Below are 23,160 nucleotides of genomic sequence, written 5' to 3' on the forward strand. Positions count from 1 at the left end.
GGAGGATTTTATACTTTCCCAAAGAAGCAGGACCAAGGATGAGAAGGAATGTGAAGACCAAGTACATTTAAGATAAAACTTTTCCTCTGACTCAGTGCCTGCTGTCCAGATACAGAGGGAAACTCAGCTGAATGACTTTTTTCATCCTGAAATGACTTATTTGATACAACTATCGAGAACAGCCAAGAACCCAGAAGGAAACAAGCAAACCAATAAACAATACATAGCTCTCAGTGTATGCTCTCAGGCTCCAGTATTCATAAGAACATATTCTGGTCCTCTTGTAAAACATATTTACTCTTAAATAAGACCCTTTTCCAAAGAGCAGGATTAACTGGTTTTGGGGGGGGGGGTCTCAAAAAATTAAAAGCTGTCGATTAAATAACACCTTATTTTTATCATATGGACCTTATAAATCACATAATTGCTCATCTCTTTGGATGGGTTGCTAAAAAGCTCAGAAACAGATTTGTACCCCACCTCTAACAAGATGTGCTGAAAATTCTGGTATGCCTTTTTGAGAGTACTAACTTTATCCCTGGCCCAATCTTATTTCTCTTACCCTAGCTGCTTCTTCCTCTGATTGCCTAATTTATTTTTATCATATTATACATTTTAAGCAGCTGTATTACCTTTATGAAATGAATTGGAGAGTTTTTAAAGAAAAATGTCAATACATAATAAATAACAAGAGACTAAAATGCATAGGCAACATGACAGCAAGAAGAAATGACTGTGAAAAATTAATCTAGAAAAGAGGAGAAGAAACTATTTCAAAAAGCAGATACTTGAACTGAACAGCTTATTTAATATTCTGAGGCTTAGTTTAAGGACAAGCAAGCAGCTTGTCACACATCTCAGGATCCTCTGAGGGAATCTTTGTGTCACATCCCAAAATAGTTATTCATTTTCACAGTGAGGACTGAGTCATCAAGATGGGGGATAGATTAAAGACTGTGTATTCTGTTTTAAAAAGCAGAGGAATATCTATTGCAGTTTAAAAATAACTTTTGTTTGTCAAAGGATCACTTTTTATGAATTTTATATGAATTATGCTGTCTGAGAAGTTAAGTTTTCTATAATAGAGGAGTTTTTGAGTTTGCCCATCTCCATAGAGTTTTATGGATAGCATGTGCACCAGTATAGAGAGCCTGCTTCCAGAGAGAAAAAATCCGACCTTGTGACTGTGCTGGCCTAACAAGTGCTATTCCTCAGAAAATGTCTGAAGAAAAGAAAGAGAAGACAAACCATCTATGTAGTTACCATCTGCCTTAAGGAAGCACGTCAACATGCCACTGACCACATATTAAGTTCATTTGAAGTGAAAAGAAATTTCAGCTAGTGCCTCAGAGATGATTGTAGAGCTGGTATCAGGCTATATAATGAAACACAATATTTTTTCAGCTTTATGAGATATCATTGACAAGATTGCAAGGTATTTAAAGTGTACTTCGTGATGATCTGATCCATGTAGACATTGTGAAAGGATTCTTCCCATCTAGTTAACTAACACATCCATCACCTCACATATTTATATACATTTTTGTTGTGTTGTTGTTGTTTTTGTTGAGAACATTTAAGTTCTGCTGTCTTAGCAAATTTCATTTATATAATACTATGTTATCAACTGTAGTCACCAGGTTGTACATTAGATCCTCAGACCTTATTCGTCTTATAGCTGAAAGTTGGTACCCTTTACCAACCTCTCCCTATTTCCCCCAACCCCTAGCCCTTGGTAACCACTTTTCTACTCTGTTTCTGTGACTCTGACCTTTTTTTTAGATTCCACATAGAAGTGATAGCATGTAGTATTTGTCTTTCTCTATCTGGCTTATTTCACTGAGCATAATGTCCTCAAAATCCACTCATGTTGTCACAAGTGGCAGGATTTCCTTCTTCCTTATGGCTGAATAATATTCCATTGAATATATTTATATACACACCGTTTTTATCCATTCATCCATCGATGGACATTTACGTTGTTTCCATACCTTGGATACTGTGAATAATGCTACAATAAACATGGGAATGCAGAGATCACTTCGATAGACTGTTTTCATCTCCTTTGCATATATACTCAGAAGTGGAATAGCTGGATGATATGGTAGTTCTATTTTTAATTTCTTGAGGAGCCTCCATACTGTTTCCATAGTGGCTGCACCAATTTACATTCCACTAGCAGTGCACAAGGGTTCCCTTTTCTCCATATCCTCACCAACACCTATCTCTTGTCTTTTTTAAAAATTATTTTATTGAGGTCATATTGGTTTATACTCTTGTATTTTTGATGACAGCCATTCTAACAGGTATGAGGTGATGTCTTGTGGGTTTGATTTGCATTTCCCTGATGATTAGTGATGTTGAACATCTTTTCATATACCTGTTGGCCATTTGTATGTCTTCTTTAGAAAAATGTCTATTCAAGTTCCTTGGCCCAGTTTTTAATCGGATTGTTTGGTTTTTTTGCTATTGAGTTGTGTGAGTTATTTATATATTTTGGATATTAACCCCTTAACAGATATATGATTTGCAAGTATTTTCTCTCATTCTATAGTTTGCCTTTTCATTTTGTTGGTAGTTTCTTTTGCCGTACAGAAGCTTTTTAGTTTGACGTACTCCTACTTGTTTATTCACAATCTTTTTTTTAACCTTCCAGGAAATAACCTGGATCTTTCCCCCTAGAAAACAAGACACATTGTATCCTGTCCTCACTGGGTTTTGCTCTGTATTTTGCATCAGGAGGACATGAGCTGCGAGGAGAAGCTGTACTTCGGCTTGAATGAGTACAGTAAGTCTCTACAGTGGGGAATCACAAGCCCACTTCTGAGGTGTGACGAGACTTTTGAAAAAATGGTGAACACGCTCTTGGAGAGGTAAATAAAGACCTTCAGCCTTTTCTTTAGCTGTACGTGCATATCTAGAATAGCCAGAAGCCTTTTGTATCAGTGTCACAGGGAGTTGGGTGGAGCCCAGGCTGTGCAGATGACATGCAAAGGCAGAATAAAAATAGCCTTTCCTAAGATGACCTTTTTCTCAGATGGGTTTTCTGTGATCCTCCAAGACCAGCAAAGGAAACTAGCGACCCAGAGTGGGACGCAGAACCACTTTCCATGCCTTGAATCGTCTCCAAGCATGCTGCATTGCTACCACCAGGAGATTACACGGCAGAGAGTGATTTGCTTATTAAAGGCCATTCCTCTGAGATCTAGCCTCCCCCACCGGCCACCCTACACCTTTACATGTTTCTTCCTTTCTCCTCTGTCCACCACAGGCAGGTACCCTTAGATGACTGGGTAAAAATTAAATTTACTATGAGAGATTTGGAGGAAAGACTGGAGAAAATTAAGGAACAATTAGATCATTTCAGTGAGTGCTCCTCTTCCAGGCCTTGACCTTGGGAGTTAAGGATCATGATTCTTCTATCTCGTTTCCTCTGCCTTCTTTCTATTCCCCAGTTCCAGATCAAACTCTGGAGGAGCAAATGTTTTTCCTATTTTCCTCTCTCTGACCTTGAATTATAGACTCCAAGAGTAGGTAGGGGCATTAGAATTTACTGACCTAAGAGAGGGTCCTCCTTGCCCTCTACTACGGAATTCTGTTTGATCATCCAGTGATTTGGGGGCAGTTGGGCTCAGTTTGATGAGGCACATTCCACTTTTTAGTAGCTCTAGTTCTTAAAATTAGCTCCAATTTGTAAAAGCTACCTATTTAACAACCTGCCCTGTAATTTTGCTAAGAAAAAAAATCAAAATGAGGACAGGTGGATGCATCTGATCCAGCAGTTACAGTTCCACATTGGGAAAAGGAGCAGGCTTGGAGTAGGATTTTATGTTTTTGCAGCTGTTGGATTTGAGAAGACTTAACTGACACTGGGAATTAATCCTTTCACAGCACGTGTGAGCTTAGATTTCCAAAATCCTCCCATGAATCTCCCCTTTAAGTGTTTCCCACCCACCTGTTCCACTCGTCAGCCTGGAATGTATCTTTGCTTCTAGTAACATCATTCAGAGTTTCATAACTCATATTTTAATGAATGATCCCATCAACTTCCATACAACTTTTGTAATACAAAACTATAATTACAGTTTAAGCAAATATAATATATTGGACTTCTAAATTCATATTTCTTTCAGAGTGTGAAATGTAAATGCCTGTGTATCAAAGTTACCATTTGTTCTAACTTTGGCTTTCCTACATGGCCCAGCAAAAAACATTAAGCTTTAAACATGGATCATCTATGCTTACTTCCTCCAACACTCGAAGGGACTGATCCAGGATTGATTGAACTGAAGGATTTCTTCACTTTTCCCCAATCTACTAAATCCTTGCAACATAAGAAGACATTGTCAGAGAGCTGAATGAAATCTAGACCCAGCTCTGTCTCTGACCAGTTGGTTGATCTTGGGCACCTAGCTGAATTTCTCTCAACCCCCTAACTCCTTCTCCTTCTATGAAAAGATGGAGTGGTCAGAATCCAGGGCATCCATGGGCCTTCCCAGCTCTAAAGTACTTCAAAACCACACTATTCATTTGATGACCTTAATTGGTATTTGTAGGCTTTAATGAGTAAGGCCAGTGGGCCACTTACTTCACTTTAAATAGAATTATAAAGTGGAACAAAGGTGAAATCCCCCATTAGCCTACCCAGCTGCTAGGCATCAGGACATGCTGCTGGCTGGCAACCAGAAAGAAATTCTCAGACTCACCCTCATTTTGCTGGCTCCACGAGAGGCTTGACTGAGCTTGGGCCTGGGACCTTGAATTCCCAGCACCTACTTTCTTGACCAGCAGCTCTTCATGTCTGCAAGTGGGTCCTCTACCCATTTGTTCTCATTTTATCAGCAGGCCTGGCTTTCTGAGGAATAGCACATAAATGAGAGATTTATTTTCACCTGCTCTGCAATTGTAAAAACTTCCAATTTGAGCAAAGTGATTCCCTTACCTGGCAGTCCAGGTTGGGGGCGGGGACGTGTTGGGATGAGGCAAAGACACCTCTGCTCCCTTTACTGAGCAGGGGCTCTGGTGATAGGAGGCCACACCACTAGGGGGTGCTATTTCTCCATTCAGCTCCAAGTTTTCTCAGCACCAAGACACATCTTATGGGAAAATAGTATTATTGCTATCTGTGGGACTGACCTCAAATTAATAATCATAATTACTCTCCTTATGTCTGATAATCCACACATATGACATTAACGTCTCAATTTCCTTTACTGTAATTGTAAGTATCAGAGAAATACACCAACAAGGGCACGATTCTAATCCAATGCCACCAGCAAGAGGTTAGGATCCAGGGATGGTCCGTTATGACTCTGGAGACAAATAACCTGACTAGACCAGTGCTTCTCAAAATTTAATGTGCACACAGATCTGGGAGCTTGTCAAGCTGAGGATTCTGATTCGGTCCCTCTGGGGTGGGGGGATTTGACATTTGTACCAAGCTCCCAGGTGGCGCTGCTGCTGGGCCATAGACCACACTTAGAGAAACGAGGGTTGCTAGAGCATCCCTCCGCCTCCCTAACTTGCTGTACCTGTCTCAGCAGGTTCTTACTGACACGTGTTGGAAGCTCAACTTTTCCTTCTAGCGCTGTGGGCTCCAGCATCATTCTAGAGCCAAGCCCAGCATTGAGCAGTAGCCTCTCCCCCCATCTGTAGTGTGCATTCCTACCGCACAGACCCTGCTGTCCCAGCTGGTCCTGCTGCCCGAATGCTAGCTCCCTGTGTTCTGTTGAAGGTACCCCAGGCTGCACAGCATGGTCGTCCGCTGCTACCTTCTCATCCAGCAGTACTCGGAGGCTCTGATGGCTCTCACCACCATGGCGTCACTCCGAGACCACAGCACACCAGAAACACTCAGCATTATGGATGACCTCATCAGCTCCCCAGGAAAAACCAAAAGTGGGAGGGGACACATGCTCATTATCAGGGTGCCCTCCGTGCAGCTGGCAATGTTAGCCAAGGAGCGGCTGCAGGAGGTGCGCGACAAGCTGGGGCTGCAGTACCGCTTTGAGATCATCCTTGGGAACCCTGCCTCTGAACTCAGTGTTGCAACTCACTTTGTGGCGCGATTAAAGGTTAGCAATGGACAGACATTTCTCCTTCAAAATGCCATTTGTTTCTGTTTTCTAGGAATCCCACATAGGTGGCCCAGAGGCCTGAGTTTAAGAGAGTTTTGCACATGGGTCAATCTGATCTACATGACAATGTTAAGGCTAAACTAAGGGACATGTTCACTTTGCTAATTGGAACCAGTCTATTAAGATTCTGTCAAGCCCCCTTCTTAGTAGGTGCATGCAGTTGGTCTTCCATGCTCTCCAACTGCAGGTGCAAAATTGAGATGACCCAATTCCACCCATGTTTATTGACCTTGTTCAAGATGCATCTAGCCCACAGCCACCTGTTTTCTCAGAAACAAAAGGTAAGTTGTTCTGTCAGATCTCTGTGGGGTACTCCTTTAAGTATTACCAATTCACTAATTCTTTTCTGTCCATCTAGCCTGTCAGCTCATGTCTAGAGTGGATGGAGTATTCCGTTTTATCCTCAGGACTCATATAGAACTATTTCCTGCCCTCTTGCATGTGGATTCTTCAACAGTTTGTTTCTCTGTATTTGCTTTGACCCTCAGCCCCAAGGCTTGGGCTGGTCTGAGACTTATCAAAGCATCCTACAGAGGGATTTAGGGCATGAGCCAACCCCCTGCCCCTCTGCATGGCCAGGGACTGATTGCTTCTCCTAAACCACTCCTGTTAGGCATGGGTAGGGGAGAATTCCTAAATCAACTAACCCAACTCACTACCTTATGCTCTGCTCAGGTTTTTCTGGGGACTTTTATAATCCAATACATCCTAGCCATTAGAAAGCATTCAATAAAATACCTGCGTACATATAGGTAGGGTACTGTGTGTCTGAGTTAGACCCACATGGTGACTGCACCCCACACACTAAATACTGAGCTAAATTGGGTCAAGAAAATCCAGTCTGACACAAACTTTATGAAAAGAAAGCACGTAGTCTTGGGGGATTTGCATTTCCACCCTGGGCTGCAGTTTCCCATCTGCAAAATCAGAGTAGGACTGTATGATCTCTAAGAGTTCTAAATTTGGGGATTATTATTTAGTGTTCATGAAGCATTTTGCAAATGCAGATATTTTTATTGTATTCTATTACCTAGCCTAAATTGAATAATCCAGAATGAAAAAAAAATAAATCTTGTATTAGCTTGATAAGCAACTTGGACAAATAAATCTGCCTAAAAATAAACTATATTTAATGGAACCTGTAACATTTATATTTAATATGTAGATATAATGTTCATAATTTTAAATTATAGTCATAGACCACATTACAGCAGAATTCCTAGGATGAATAACACATCAGAGTCCTGAAACTTCTTAAAGTGTAACTCATTGAGACGTAGGTCGAGACAACTTGGAATAATGCTAATAATGAAGAATCTGGAGAAGCAAATAAGCAGCATCACTGTGAAGTCTCACACACCTACTGCAGGGAGTTGTTTCTAAAGGATGTGAAGCTGCCAGGTCTTCTCTGGGTCTCCATTGACACTGGTCAAGTGTAGCTACTTACAGAGTCTTAGGTTATTTGTTCAGACCCTTCAGAAGTGCCGATCACTAAGTCAGTATAAATCGGCAGGTCCTAAATAATTTACTCATCTGGGCCATAGTTTGAAAACCGCAGTCAAGACCTTAGGTTCTTAACCTAGCTGCTAGCACATCAGAACCACACTCAGGGCTTTTAGAGGGTGATTGCTCTGCACCTGCTGTTCTGAGAGCCTGCCATACACAAAGTGGGTCTCAAGTAATTGCTTCTCAAAGCAGTTATATCTCACTTAATTTATATGAGTAGCTGCCAGGCACCAACCACACAAAAGAGATTTCCATATTCTCAAAACCCCTGCATCCCATCAGTCTGTCCTGTTTATACTCTATGTGTGTGGAAGTGAAACTATGAAATCCCGTTGAAATGTTCACATCCTAAGCAAGACTGCCGCTTGCCAGGTGGTCTCTACTTCACCTGTTTATTTCCAAGTTACCAACTTCCTTTACCACTGACATTCTGGCATTGGTGTGCCTTTTATCTGTGGTCTGGGGTAAAATCCAGTGCCTTTTCTTCCATTAGATGGTCTTATTTTTGTGCTTACCTCTAATTATCCTGTTATGTATCGTGGTTAACTTAGAAGTGATGACAAATACTTTGGACAGATACAAGATTTAAATCTAAATAAATCAGTTCCTCCAGAAGGCCTGTGAAGCTTTCATTAGAGTTCCCTGGCCTTGAGCCCCATATTATTCTTGAACTCAATGCTCACCCAGTCTTTTGTGCTGTCTTAAATGCTTGTGCAGTAGTCATCCTGAGGGCAGGGTGATCCACAGAAGAACTGCAGCCATCATGCATCAGAGGTAGCAATGTGACAGAAGAGTATTTTATAGTGGGATTGGCTAGCTCGGATGGGTCATGAGTGAAAGAGAGATTTGTTTAATAATCTTATGAAAAGAAATCTTGTGGAGAATAACATAATCTCTCTTATCCCATCGTTATAAGCTGGCCTCATTATTTGTGGTGGAACCATGACCTATGGATGGTTTCTGGGAGATAAAATATATTCAGGGAGAACCCGTGTCAGGGATATCGTGAGTCCAATGTGAAGGCTATAAGTAAAATGCTTCCTATTTCCAGAATTCTTTGCTTTAAATCAGTTAATGTTCTGGTTTCTTTTGACATGAAAGCATATGGAAAACTGAAGTTTTGTAGAGAATCTTTCTTCTAACATTTTAAAAAAGCTTTTTGACAGGTTGATTTTCTAAGACATGGGAGTCTCTCAAACTTGTAAGCCGTAATGTAGATCCACTGATTTCCCGTTGGTACACAAATTATCATAAAAGATTGGGCAACAAGGTTAAGGTTCTTCCATTTTTACAAATTATATACATTTTATTTGAAGTAATTGTGGGTATATTTATTTCTAAAGACTGGTTTTTCTGGACAAAAACAAATCATTAATCAAACTCTATTATATTATTTCTTGCCTGATAGATTTCTTTTTATGCCATTTCGTGTTTAGCAAAGGAAGTACAATTCTATTTTAAAATAAATTTATATGCATTACTTAACACCTCACTTCTTGGTCCTTGTTCCCTAAAGCATTATCAGAAATGTCAGCTCGTTTCTTATAATAACTCCTGCTAGAAAGCTGATATAAAGCATAGTTAGATGCTACACACTTTATAAAAAGTAGTGGAAACCACCTTATTTACTTAAAAAGTCTATTTTCTCTCAGCTCTAAAATAGAAAAATCTGTAAGATCTTTTCACTTTTGAACATCTTTCAAGTTGGTGGGATTTTCCCCTTTTCATTCATATATTCAAGTTTTCAAGACTGATGTTCCATTTATTAAAGCTATCCCTATGTGTGTATATGTATATATGTGTTGATATCTATAAGAGGTTGATGTTTAATAGATTCTTATAAAACCATGAGCTAACTGCATTACTCTTCCTAAATAAGGGGCTGGGTTTTTTCTTGCTCCAGGTTTCATTATATTTTTAGCCTTCTCATGAGAGACTGTTTGAGGCCCTCAGCCAATAATTACTTGTCAATTAATTTAGACATCAATAAAGGAAAAAAGAGGAAAAATAACCACCAGGAGTGTCTAACTTCATGGTTCTTTTTGTCAAGATGTCTGTTTTCATGGAGTGTTGTTGAGATTCTTTCACTAGACATTTACAACCAAAACTGTCATTTTCAGTCAGTCCCAAGAGTCTGTGCATTATATGAAGAAAGTATGTTTAAGAGCCTTGAGTCAGGTAGTTTATCCAGGACTTCTGTAAGGTCTGCTTGACTGGTGGGATATTTCATATTCTATGTCTCTGGCCTGTGTGGCTAATACATGATCTATACCAAGACTTCCTACTAAAGGATAAAGGATAAAGGCCACATTCTTCTAGCGGTGCTTTGTGTATGCTTTTTAGTAGCAGTTAAAATATATGTAGACACACACTGGAAGTCATTTGGAAGCACAAGTTTATAAAGTCTGGACCTAGAAAGCTTTAAAAAGGGGGAAACTTAAATAAGTGGTTTTAATTTTACCATATGGGTCCCTTTCTACAGACTTGGAGAGGAAATGAACCAGAAGAGTGGATCCCTCGGACATACCAAGATTTAGAAGGTCTGCCTTGTATTGTGATATTAACTGGCAAAGATCCGCTTGGAGAAAGCTTTCCCAGGTACAGTTTGAATCCTTAGTTCTCATTTTTCCTTAGTTGCCCAGCTGAGCTGATGGTTAAAACTTGGCTGACACTTAACTTAGCCATTTCATACATTTGGCAAGTGAGAAGAGCATTGTTTCATTCAGAGATATAAGACATTTCGCCTTCCTTGATTCTTTCTTTTGACTTTCCAGAGATCACCTAGCAATCTGGGGAATGGAAGAAGGCCACAGCTAAGAAGTGACTATGCATCAAAGCAGGGTAGCCAGAGAGGCAGAGAGGAGAAGCACCTGCCCCAAACAAGGATTTTTTTGGAGAAAGTGTCTCTGTTAATGTGCTGTTCTCACCCCCTCAAGGGGCTAGGGCCTGTAGATTGGAAGGCAACAACAGTAAAAGCTGTAATTGAAGGCTTACTGTATAAATGCCTTACATGTGTCATGCCATCCATTCCTTACAATAACCATATGAGCCACTGTTATTCTCTATGTGGAGAAAATGAAGCGACTAGCCCAAGGTCATAACAGCTAGGAGGTGGCAGAGCTGAGGGTTAAATCAAGGATTACCCAGCACTGAAAGCCATGATTTTACCTGCCGCGATGCACCCAGCTATCCAGGCATGCATAAACCCTGCCTGCATGGCCAGATGGGCTCACCAGAACCATCATTACTTTTGTGCAGGTCTTTGAAGTACTGCGACCTCAGGTTAATTGATTCGAGCTATTTAACTCGCACGGCCTTGGAGCAGGAGGTGGGTCTGGCGTGCTGCTATGTCTCAAAAGAGGTCATCCGGGGGCCCGCTGTTGCCCTGGACCTTAGTGGGAAGGAGCAGGAGAGAGCCACGGTCAGTGAGAATGACTCTGACGAGCTGCTGATCGATCTGGAGAGGCCCCAGAGCAACAGCAGTGCTGTCACTGGAACCTCAGGTCAGTACTCTCTCTTCTCAAGGGGTGAGAGACAGGGATCAGGAGGGGAGTAGGCAGACGCAAGGCCCCTCAAGGCTTTCAGAGCAGCCTTTGGTGACTGAGGCATCCTGTCCAGACCTCAGTTCCTTGGGAGAGATACTGGGAAAACATAACTGTTGAACAGCACAAAATACCTCTCTGGGGAAACATTTACTGAGAGCTTGGTAAAAGGCCAAATATAAAAAATTTTATCAACCCCAGCCTGCAGCACTTTCACTCGTCTTTCCAACCCTAATCATCTCATGGATATTATACATCTGATATTTGCACAAAGGCCCTCTTTTCCTTCCAGATCCTGAAGCTGTAAGTTGTGCTAAATGGCTTAGTACCTGGCACAAAGTGTTTGAATGAATGAATGATTTTTCTAAGTACTTAAAGGCAAGTATTTGAATACTGACGGCTGCCGTGGGGCCACTGGTTGACTGTGATGATCCATATGCAGCCTGCTAGCCCCTCCTGTAGTGTTACAATATGGCCTATGGTAGTGCCTGATGAATTTTCTTCTGATAAGTTGTATTACAGCAAATGCAGCACTATTAAAATTCTTTTCTGATTATGAAAGTAATAAAGCTTAATGCAGAAAACTCAGAGAACGTAATGAAGTATAGAGAAGAGATTGAAAGTGAAAACTCCATGACCCAAGATAACCACCATTAACATTCCTTCTCTCCCATAGTTCCCTTCTTTTGTCACTATGACACATACATGCAAAAGCACACACAATTTCGTATCTGAAAGCAGCACTGGTCTTTCTGTTCATTCTGTCAGCTACTGTGGGATGGCGCCCTGTGGGAACTGAAGAGGCCATTATCTGTGGGGTTTTCTGTCTTTCCATAGTGACCCTCAATAGCTCGGCTAGTGGTTAAGATTGGGCGGAGAGCGCCACTCTCTCCCCCGTGGCCTGGGTTTGTTTCCCAGTCAGGGAACCACACCACCCGTCTGTCTGTTGTCGTACTGTGGCAGCTGCACGTTGCTGTGATGTGGAAAGCTATGCCACCAGTATTCCAAATACTACTTTTGAAAAAATTGGCCATGAAAACCCTATGAACAGCAGCAGAGCATTGTCTAATATAGCGCTGGGAGGTGAGAGGATGGCGGGCAGGGTTCTGACCTGCTGTACACAGGCTCACTAGGAGCTGGAATCGTGACACTAACAAATAGTGACCCTCAGTCTGGAAGAGCATGAGGACTGTCCTTCTTGGGGTTTGCCGAGCCAGCCCCCTCAGACAGGGGTCAGGGCTGTACCTCCCTTCACCCCCACCTCTACAGGGTCTCAGACCAGTTCAGAATAACAGCGAGTAGTAGAGGGTAACAGAAGGGAGGAGGAAATAGCACATCTAGGAGCTTTTCCATACCACCCTGAGGTTCGTCTTTGTTCCTGTGGCTCTTTAATTGTATTCGCTCCTTTCCCTGCATTTCTAGAGCTGCCCCACAAGGCTCATGCATTCTTGGCCTCATTCTGATTAACTCATACTAAGGTAATGGTTTGCCGTCTGCTGTTTAGAGCTTCCCTTCCTTCAAGGACAACCTGGCCTAGGAGCTGTGCTCACACCACTGAGCACACATCCCCCAGCCTTGGGCTGACTCTGAGGGGCCTCAGGGAGCTCACTGCCCAGAGTGCAGAGGCATGTGGACTGATGGTCAGAGCTGTGAAGAGAAAGGCACGCTCTCATACAAGATGGAAAGTCAAACGAGCAAGTGGAGTGACTTGGTTTCAGTAACCTCCAGTTACTAGCCATTCATCTAGGATCTCCCTGGTTGGGATTTGACCTATATGCCTGGAAGGCACCAATCTGTGCCCAGAGAGGGCCTTCAGTCCTGAACATAATGAGCTTCTGGTTTGTCCTCAAACCAAAGAGTGGCTATCTATTAGGGAGAAAAACATATTCAATGCGAATTGGCCAAATGCACTGGGATCTCTGGGCAAGAACCACACCTCATTAGATTATATACCTTCCTTCCCCCTTCACATGGAGACATTTCCCACACTGGTTTGGGCATCCATGGAAGTGGCTACACCCTGGGGAGCTTATCACAGCCAGAAGTGTGAGGTCCTTGGACCCCAGAAGGAGGCGAGTGCCACTGGAGTAGAACTTAAACGTGGAGCCTGTATTGGTCAGGGTCCTGGAATGAATCAGATGACATATCCGAATGAGGTAATTTGAGGAGAGTTTATCAACAGGACTATTTACAAAGATGTGGGCAGGATTTAGAAAAGGGGCAAGAGGTGGCATAGTTAACCCCAAGGTGCCCTGACCACCAGTGGGCCTGAAGAAGCCAGCAGAGGGAGCAGTTACGGGGACCCAGAGAAGCTGGCACGACACGTGCCACAGCCCTCATGGAGAAAGGCAGCCCACCCTGGGTGGCCAGGGAGCCAGGAAATAAGTAACTGATTTCCTGCTGGTGTCTCCCATTGACCAATCCCACCCAAAAGCCAGGGCAGGGGAGCAGGGTAAAGGAGCATGGAGAAGGAGGGCAAAGGGAAGATTTCTAGCACAGTTTCTGCAGCTGGTATGCAGAGCCATATTCGAGCTGGTTTCTTGGCCTTTCCCTCCTCCCCAGAGGTGCCAGGAACTTGGGGGAGCACACTTTAGCATCGGTAACAGGGGTCTGGGGTGGGCTCTGTCTGTCCTTTCAGGCTCCATCATGGAGAATGGGGTGAGCTCTTCCAGCACAGCAGACAAGTCCCAGAAGCAGTCCCTGACCCCCAGCTTCCAGAGCCCAGCCAACAGCGTGGGGCTGGATGAAGGGGTCTCCGCAGGCATGGCGGGGGCTGGAGAGACTCTGAAGCAGGAGTGTGATTCTCTGGGCGCCCACATGGCGAGCAGCACCACCTCCAAGCCTTCGTCATCCTCCTCCTCTTCGGGACCCCGGGCCCTCCTGTGGCCGGGACAGCCTATCCAAGGCTGCAGGGGTCTGCACACCGCCCTGCCTCCAATAGTGATCTTATCCAAAGCAGCCTACAGCCTTCTGGGCTCCCAGAGGGGAGGCAAGCTGCCATCCTCCTCATCCCTGCTGCCGCATGCCGATGTGGCCTGGGTAAGCTCCCTGCGGCCATTTCTGCACAAGGACATGAGCAGCGAGGAGCAGTCCCTCTACTACCGGCAGTGGACCTCGGCTCGGCAGCACCACGCCGACTACAACAACCAGCCAGACTCCACCTCCGGCACCCGGACCTGCCACCCCCGGCGGCTGCTGCTGACTGGGCCCCCCCAGGTAAGGCAGGGGCCAGGCCAGGCTCTGTCCTAGACTGGGGTCCCCAGAAGGAAAGAAGTCAGGGAACCTCTCAGGGGCGGGGTGGGTATGATCAGAGCAATGAGGACCTCACTCAGGCCTCGCAGAGGCAGGAGACACCGAAGAGCCCAGGTGTGAAATCTCTTTTCTCTTTTCCTTCCCTCTCCCCAATTAAAAATGTTTCCATTAGGTGGGAAAGACTGGCTCCTATTTACAGTTCCTTAGGATTCTCTTCCGCATGCTCATCAGGCTTCTGGAGGTGGATGTGTATGATGAGGGAGAGATCAACACCGGTGAGTTCTGAACCCGGGCATGCGAGGGGCAAGATACAAGGACATTAACACCAAGTGTTTTTCCTTCACCCTCTGGATTTCTACAATCCCTAATGTGCAGCGTTATTGTGAGGTTAAAGGTAACGTGCCGGCAGAGTTGTAAGTAAACTGTGACCATGATTCAGCTCCTGGAGGCCGGGGGTGGAGTCCTCCACTCTTTTGGCCTACCCCTCACAATGTCCTGCAAGACACTGGGCAAAAAGGCATTTTATAAGGCCCTGTTAGAAGGATGGATTGCTCAGATGGTGCAGTTATTCAGGTTTAAAATTCGATTGTGGCGTTCTACTGCTTAAGCGTCCAGGGCGTGTTTTATATTCTGGATACTAGGCCTTTGTTGGTTACTCAGAGTACACCTTATATTTTAACTGCAGGCTCTGAGTGAAGGTCTATGGATTCCTATAATGAAATGGAAACTTCTCTGTGCAGAACAGAACCCTGGTGCCATAAACAAACCCCTTCACGTTTCCAGTAACACGCAGGGGCTAGTGCTTGACACTGTGTGGGGGCTGGTTTTCAAACCAAGATCATCTCAGCTCTCCTCCTCCTGTTCCCTGTTTCTCAGCCCTTTCTCCCTAGCTGTCACCAGTGAGGCAGCTCCACTCTACCACCCATCCAGCAGGGCCAGAAAGTGGGCATGAGCAGCGGTCAGCTAGCATTAGCTCTGTGGCCAAGGACAGTGTGGCCTCAAACTGTGACTTCACATCTCAGAACAATTTGTCTGTGCTAGAGGGGAACGGAGTGGGGAACAGTAGAGATAAGCAGGTAGAAGTTCTTCCTAAGTATCTCAAAAATGAGTCCAGAAAAGGGAAAGGCCTTGGCATCTTCTATCAGATTGGCCCTTGGAGATCTCACCTCATCTGCTTTTTCTAAATACTTGGACCTGTTCTGTGACCAGCTCAAGGGATTAGTTTAGTCCAGAGCACGACTAGGTAAGATCAGCCATATTTAATCATGTTATTGTGGCTTTCAGCCCTATTTCCATTCCTTACTAGTTCATATCCAAAATTCCATACATACACACACTCACTCCCATCTTCCCTCCACATATCCTTGTTTGTGTCCCCAGGTGAGCTGTACCAGACCCAAGGCCCACCACAGAGGGGACCCAGAGCTCCAAGGTGGCTGCCTAGAGGGGGCTGGGACCAAGAGGGCAAAGGCAGAGAGCCCAGCAGACAAGGAGTGAGGGACCTGTCATCCTGCCAACTTTCCCACCGGGCTCATTGGCACCATAGGAGGATGCCTTTCATTTTCTCTTCAGACCCCGCTACAGTGCTCTTGGGTCTTAATCTGTGCGATGAGCTGGTGGGACAGGTGAACATGGCCTTGTAGTGAGCAGCACTAACAGGCTTTCTTCCTTCGCCCTTATTTTAATGCAGGTGAATGAGATGGTGCTCTGGAGAGGCACCACGACACCTTCTAAAAAATCTAGAATAAGCTTTAAGTTTTAAATAAAATGCAAACTTCAGCTCAAGGATATAAAAATAAACAGTATTATGTTAAAAAGGTAATAGCTGTACTTCTAGTCTTTTGACTTTTTTTTTCCTTTCTCCCTTCAAAAGTTGTCTTAAGCTTTCTGATCTTATAATTTTTATTATTAATAACAAATATCATCAATTGGACACTCACCATGTGCCGGCTACTCTTAGCACTTTCAATATACCATCTGGAGTCCTTACAACAATCAAGGGACTTTGAAGGGTTAAGGGGCCTGCAGGCGTGAAGCAGTAAGGGGCAGATTCCAACCCAAGGCTACTAGCACTCAACCTTGACTACATATTCAAGCCACCTCAGGAGCTTTAAACATCACAAGTGCCTGGGTGAAAAAGGAGATTCTGGGGAGTGTGGCCTAAGCACGGGGAGTCTTACAAGCTCCCAGGTGATTCGGATATGCAACAGGCATTGGGAATCTTGCTCAATGCATGTCTAAAATCTTCCAGGCTGTCAATGTCTTAAAAACCCCACAACTAAAACTCTTAGAATTGAGATAATCTAAAATTAAACTTTTAAGGCAATTTGGGCAGCTGGAGTGGGAGACCAGTTGATCCTTGTGTATGTGGGAGTCTGTGGACTGGATCTGTGGAGGCTACTGCTGGGGGCCAGTGAGGGCAGGCATCCCTCTCAGTATGGGTCTGAGGGACAATTCTGGGTCCCTCTACCCTAGGACATGGGAGGACATTTTTCAGAAATGCCTTTGTCCACCCGTCTGGGCTTTATTTCATAAAACCTTTCATCCCTGACACTTGGGAGGGAGGCTGGGAGACTGGTCAATCAGCCTGCTCTGCACACTTTCTTTCCTCTTGTCCTAGATCACTGTGAAAGCAGTGAAGTGAGCCAGTCAGAGGGAGAGCCCTGGCCTGACATCGAGAGCTTCAGTAAAATGCCCTTTGACGTCAGTGTGCACGACCCCAAGTACAGTTTGATGAGCCTGGTATATACTGAGAAGCTGGCAGGGGTCAAACAAGGTCAGTGCAAGTGGAACCAGGTTTACCTCCTCTGAAGGTCAAGGGGAACCTAAATCAGGGCAGGAGGCCTGGGGAGGTTTAGTCTTTGAGAGCAGCTTCAGTAATTCTCCTTTTTACTTTCCTCTTCTCTTACACACATACATGTCACCTTGTAAATTCTCTTACCTACTTCTCAGGGATTAAACCATAGAATCCTTGGAAAAGCCCTGTCGGGAAGTAGGGGACTTTCTTCCCAGATGTAGAGGCTTCATGCATATCATAGGAAGGTTTTTTGCCCCTTTATACACAGAAGCAATAAAGGAATCCAAAGTTGAGGAGCCCAGGAAACGAGAAACTGTGTCCATGATGCTGACCAAATATGCGGCCTACAACACCTTCCACCACTGTGAGCAGTGCCACCAGTACATGGACTTCACTGCTACCTCTCAGGTACAGCCCCCTTTGCCCTTGCTTCTTACCCGACATGGATTTTGTATGTAAGGAATGAAAAGTAAGGCTCCCAGGTCCAGGCCCTAGACAAAGGATAGCTTTGTCTAGGATGAGATGGAGCCACTCATTTGTGAGCAAAATGCATGAAGCAATTAAAATTACTTTGGGTTTATGAGGATTATGGGCAGGGGGAGGGGAAGACAGGGGAAAAAACTCGAGTTTTAGTGTCTTAAGTCACTTCATAAAATGGTTACATGTATCATGTTTAGGTTAGAGAGTAGCTCAGATGTTTATCTGTGATCCTGAAAAAACTGCTTATTATGGTTTACTTGGCAAAAGGGTCTTTCCCTCGTTTGGGTTGTTGTCGAAAATAGTGCTGTGATCTAACAAATCCGTAGGGTGTGCCCTCTGAGCTGTGAGCAACTCTGTTGATCTTCACCGACCTAGTCATATTCTTACTCCAGCGTGCAATGGTTTTGACCACTGGGCACAGAGAGGAGTCAGTGTTTGCTCTTTTACTTATAGAGAACTGAGAGGTAGGAACACAGGTGAGCCAGTACCTCCAAGAATTTGGCTTCTTTTTGGTCTGAGCATCTTTAAGCACAAAAGATGGGAACAACAGCAAATGATACCCAGTGCTTATTTTTGGATAAGTTCCATGTCACTTTCCCTCACTTTATCCTCTTGACTTAGCTCTGAATACCCAGAACAACTCTTCCTTCCCGTAGGATAAGCTGATTTGACTTGCCCCAAACTTGCGTCTGCTCCTGAGAACCAGGTCTTCATCCTTTTCCCCAGGGTACTGGAAGGGATAGACTGAAAACCTGGATTGATCATTCTGCCCTTCTAATAGAAGTTTCCTTTTATATCCCATTTGTTTTCTTGGTGTTATTGAAAACTTTTAGTGGGCTAGTCTGAAATCAGCTCACAATGCTTTACAGAATATAGAGGATTCAAGTTCCCCAATTCATCAATCATAGGTTTTTAGAAAATTTCTTTATTAAAAATCCTCTATTTATATAGTTGCCATGTGGTTACAGTACACTAAGTATATTTCCAGTCTTAGGAAGCAGAACGAACCAGAATTTAGTGGAAGAATTACATTACTTTTCTATGAAATGTAACATTTAGGTTAAAGCCTTTGGGAAGCCTACCTGGATTCTAGCTGCTGCTGGAAACTTATGCTCTCCTTTTATTAGGTCAAATATTGTTTGCATTGTAAAGCATGTAAAGACCTTTATGTAACTGTTCACTGAGATGGGTTACTGAGAGAGCATGTGAACTTCCCAGCAATTTAAAAGATGTTAGATTTATATTTGGCTTCAGTGAGTTGAATGGTCTCTCCTGGAAGCCAAAATTCTAGGCTAAATGACTGTTCAAAACTTTTCAGCTTCCACTGTTGCCAGGAAAGATGGGGCCAAAGAGGCATCTTACTGATGTCAGTCCTAATATTTTACTTAGAAAAATCATATTCAATTCATTTGACTTGACCCACATAGAACAGGAGCGTTTTCCCCCTGTAACTAAGCACTTTTGGGAACGTGTACACAGCAGCACATCCATATGTATATTTAACCTCTGTAAGACCAGGCAGTAGTGGCTCGAAGAACATGAGGAATGCAAAGGCAGTGCTGAGCAACAGGTGCTTCTCCACTCATGGAGAGGCTTTGGTGCGGCAAGATGCTTGGCTGTCATGTCAGCGGCATCTACTAAAACATGAAGTGTTTGCCTTTCCGACCTGTTTGACACTGCACGTACAACCAGGTATGGTGGCACGTGTAAGTTCAGGTTAGTTTGCTTCTCTTAACAGACTTAACAAGTGGCCTGGAAGTTTGCAAACGTTGGGCTTACATTCCCTCCCTTTCTTTTTTGCAAATGTAGATGTCCGACTCCACCCTTCATGCATTCACGTTCTCTTCCTCTATGCTGGGAGAAGAAGTGCAGCTCTATTTCATCATTCCCAAATCCAAAGAGAGTCATTTTGTCTTCAGCAAACAGGGCAAACACCTGGAGAGCATGCGGCTGCCCCTGGTTTCAGACAAGGTGGGTGGTAGTGTCTGGACACAAGGACTGACAGACCTCAGGTACTAAATCAGGTTCTCTAAGTTTCTTGTATCTAAGGATTTAAACTTCTCTTTTTGGTCTGTTTCTTTTTTTTCCCTTTCAGCAGAATTTGAATGCAGTCAAGAGCCCTATTTTCACTCCTTCCAGTGGTCGCCATGAGCATGGACTCTTAAACCTTTTTCACGCCATGGAGGGCATCAGCCATCTGCACCTTCTGGTAGTCAAAGAATATGAGATGCCGCTGTACCGCAAGTACTGGCCCAACCACATCATGCTGGTGCTTCCCGGCATGTTCAATAATGCAGGCGTGGGTAAGGCGGCCCCCAGGACGGGAGAAGGGCTGAAAGACAAACCGAGCTCCATTCCCCAGGCATGAAACTTGCAAAGGTCCCCCTGCCTTTGCAAAGTGTCCTTTCCTCTGGACCAAAGGACTTTTGACTCCTCTTTGAGTTTTCTTTTTCTTTTATCCAGTTTTGCAGAATTTTTAACTCCTGACACTAGTAACTAAAGAAGTCACTGGTTTATTGAGCATCCTGGGAAAGGCTTGGGACTTGTCCCAGTATAGACCAAAAATGTTCCTAGACTGGGCAAGCTGGCAGCAAAAGTGTGACAGTGACAAGGATGGTCTGAGGAGGGGAGTTGGTAGTTCACTCCGACTGGAGGGGTCCCCAAGTCTTTGCTAATCTTAAAGGCATGCGGCAAATTCTAGGGGGTTCTGTACAACCGGGAATTGGAAACATCATTACTGCCTATGGCAGTCACCTTAGAAGGGCCTGAAAGAGGTCTTTCCTGCCTTTCCCCAGGGCGTTTAAGAGCAATGGGCTGATTTCTCAAAGGGGGCACATGGGCATTGAGCGTGTTGACAGAGCTGTGGGAGGCACTGGAGAGCTCTAGAACGCCTTCATTTACCTTACTCAGGCAGGAAACCTCGAACAGCATCCCGTGTTTTAGAGCTGTACAGTTGGCTACTTCTTTCATCGTACTTCTAAATCATTGTTCTCATCAGCTTCTGTGGGTGTCTGACTCAGCGCAGAGTCTCAGAAGGGCTGAGGATCAAGAACTGCTAATTGACACTTTTGAGGGAAGACCTTCCAGCCCAGAGCTGAACAGATGAGACCTGAGTAGTTTCCCTGAAATCGAGTCTTTGTCTCCAGGGTCTCTCACTTGCCTCACTTAGCTTTTGTCTCTCTGTCCTCCATTCTGTTCATCGCTCTCCTTTCCTTTTTGGGTCTCTTCCTTTCTTTTTCTCCCTTCCACTCCTTTTCATGTTCTTAAACCTTAGCCTCAATATGGGATTAAAGTATTTTCAAAAACTGGTTTATTGTTTTTGAATGTAGTTTTATTTTCCATGTTTATCACTTTATATCAAGTGAATTAAGACTTTTATGTATCTGGTCCTTTATCCTCCCCCAAACCACGTATCCCCAAAGGAACTAAGATATTTTTCCATATGAATATGACCCTCAATTACACCCTTCTGTGCCTTACTCGCCTTGAGAAGAAAGTTTTCTCATTCCAGATCTGACTGAAATTTAGTGCCAGTTTAGCCATTTTTGCAATAATTTGGGAAGAGAGAAGACTATATGCCAATGAATTAAACGCAAATTATTTAATGTTTTACTTGTAAAAAAACATATAAAATTTACCATCTTAGCCATTTTTTTTTTTTTAAGGAAGATTAGCCCTCAGCTAACTGCTGCCAATCCTCCTCTTTTTGCTGAGGAAGACTGGCCCTGAGCTAAGAGCCGTGCCCATCTTCCTCCACTTTATATGTGGGACGCCTGCCACAGCATGGCGTGCCACGTGGTGCTATGTCTGCACCCAGGATCCGAACCAGCGGACCCCGGGCCACCGAAGCAGAATGTGCACACTTAGCCACTGCGCCACCAGGCTGGCCCAATCTTAGCCATTTTTAAGTGGACAGTTCAGTATATTCACACTGTTGTGCAACCAATCTCCAGAACTCTCTTCATTTTGCAAAAGTGAAACTCAGTATCATTAGTAACTAACTCCCCCATTTCACCCTTCCCCTGGCAACCACCATTCTACTTTGTGAATTTGACTACCCTAAGGTACCTCATGTAAATGGAATCATGCAGTATTTGTCCTGTTGTAATTGGTTTATTTGACTTAGCATAATGTCCTCAAGGTTCTCTATGTGCATGTGTCAGAATTTCCTTCCTTTTTAAAGCTGAATAATATTCTACTGTATACATAAAACCACATTTTCTTTATTCATTCACCCACTGATGGACACTTGGGCCACTCCCCACCTTTAGGCTATTGCGAATAATGCTGCTATGAACATGGGTGTACAAATCTCTCTTCAAGACCCAGCTTTCAATTTTGGGGGGTATATACCCAGAAGTGGAATTGCTGAATCATGATAATTCTTAATTTTTTGAGGAACTGACATACTGATTTCCATAATGGCTGTTCCATTTTACATTCCTACCAACAATGCAAAATGGTTCCAGTTTCTCCACATCCTCACCAACACCTGTTACTTCCTGAGATTTTGATAGCACCCATCCTAATGGGTGTGCGGTGGTATCCTATTGGGATTTGATTTACATTTCCCCAATGACTAGTGATACTGAACATCTTTTCATGTGCTGGTTAGCCATTTGTATATCTTCTTTGGAGAATCTATTCAGGTCATTTGCCTACTTTTTAATCAGGATTTTTGGCTGATGATTTGTAGGAGTTCTCTATATATTCTGGATATTAACCCCTTATCAGAAAATATGTAAATATTTTCTCCCATTCCGTATGCTGCCTTTTCACTGAAGATTGTGTCCTTTGCACAGAAGTTTTAAATCTTGATGTAGTCCAATTTTTCTTTTGTTGCCTGTGCTTTTGGTGTCATATCCAAGAAATCAGTGCCAAATCCAGTGTCATCAAGCGTTCTCCCTGTTTCAGTAGTTTTTATAGTTTTCACTCTTGCATTTAGATCTTTGGTCCATTTTAATTTTTTACGTAGTGTAAGGTAAGGGTCCAACTTCATCCTTTTGCATGTAGATATACAGTTTTCCCAACACCATTTGTTGAAGAGATGGTCCTTTCTCCATTGAATGGTCTTGACACCTCTGTTGAAAATCATTTGACCATACAGGCAAGAGTATATTTCTGGGCTCTATATTCTTATTCCATTGGTCTATATGTCCGTCTTTATGCCACTAACACAGTTTTGATTTGTTTCGTAGTAAGTTTTGAAATCAGCCAAGTGTGAGACCTCCAACTTTGTTCTTTTTCAAGACTGTTTTGGCTATTCACGGTCCTTGAGATTTCATATGAACTTATGGATTGATTTTTCTACTTCTCAAAAAAAAATTCTGATAGGGACTGCATTACTGTAGATCACTTTGGGTAACACTGACATCTCAACAATATTATGTCTTCCAATCCATGAACCCAGGATGTTGTTCCATTTATTTGTGTCTTCTTTAATTTC

General features: G+C 43.5%; 1 protein-coding gene across 15 annotated transcripts in view; it reads left to right on the plus strand.

Moving 5' to 3' along the window:
• Window positions 1-23,160, plus strand: part of GREB1L (GREB1 like retinoic acid receptor coactivator) — a 240,767-nt gene that overhangs the window by 209,000 nt on the left and 8,607 nt on the right. For 10 of the 15 annotated variants that reach the window (XM_044773549.2, XM_070513371.1, XM_044773548.2 and 7 more), the window contains 10 exons: window positions 2,740-2,873; window positions 5,735-6,074; window positions 10,126-10,241; window positions 10,902-11,146; window positions 13,824-14,401; window positions 14,610-14,712; window positions 17,058-17,213; window positions 17,503-17,642; window positions 19,524-19,685; window positions 19,810-20,017. In XM_044773549.2, the coding sequence (XP_044629484.1) occupies window positions 2,740-2,873; window positions 5,735-6,074; window positions 10,126-10,241; window positions 10,902-11,146; window positions 13,824-14,401; window positions 14,610-14,712; window positions 17,058-17,213; window positions 17,503-17,642; window positions 19,524-19,685; window positions 19,810-20,017 (2,182 nt within the window). Of the gene's footprint in view, window positions 1-2,739; window positions 2,874-5,734; window positions 6,075-6,324; window positions 6,419-10,125; window positions 10,242-10,901; window positions 11,147-13,823; window positions 14,402-14,609; window positions 14,713-17,057; window positions 17,214-17,502; window positions 17,643-19,523; window positions 19,686-19,809; window positions 20,018-23,160 lie in introns of all 15 variants that reach the window. The other 5 variants (XM_044773554.2, XM_044773556.2, XM_070513373.1 and 2 more) reach the window with 3 other exon arrangements.

Source organism: Equus asinus, chromosome 7 (assembly GCF_041296235.1).
Source record: "Equus asinus isolate D_3611 breed Donkey chromosome 7, EquAss-T2T_v2, whole genome shotgun sequence".
Classification (NCBI taxonomy): domain Eukaryota; kingdom Metazoa; phylum Chordata; class Mammalia; order Perissodactyla; family Equidae; genus Equus; species Equus asinus.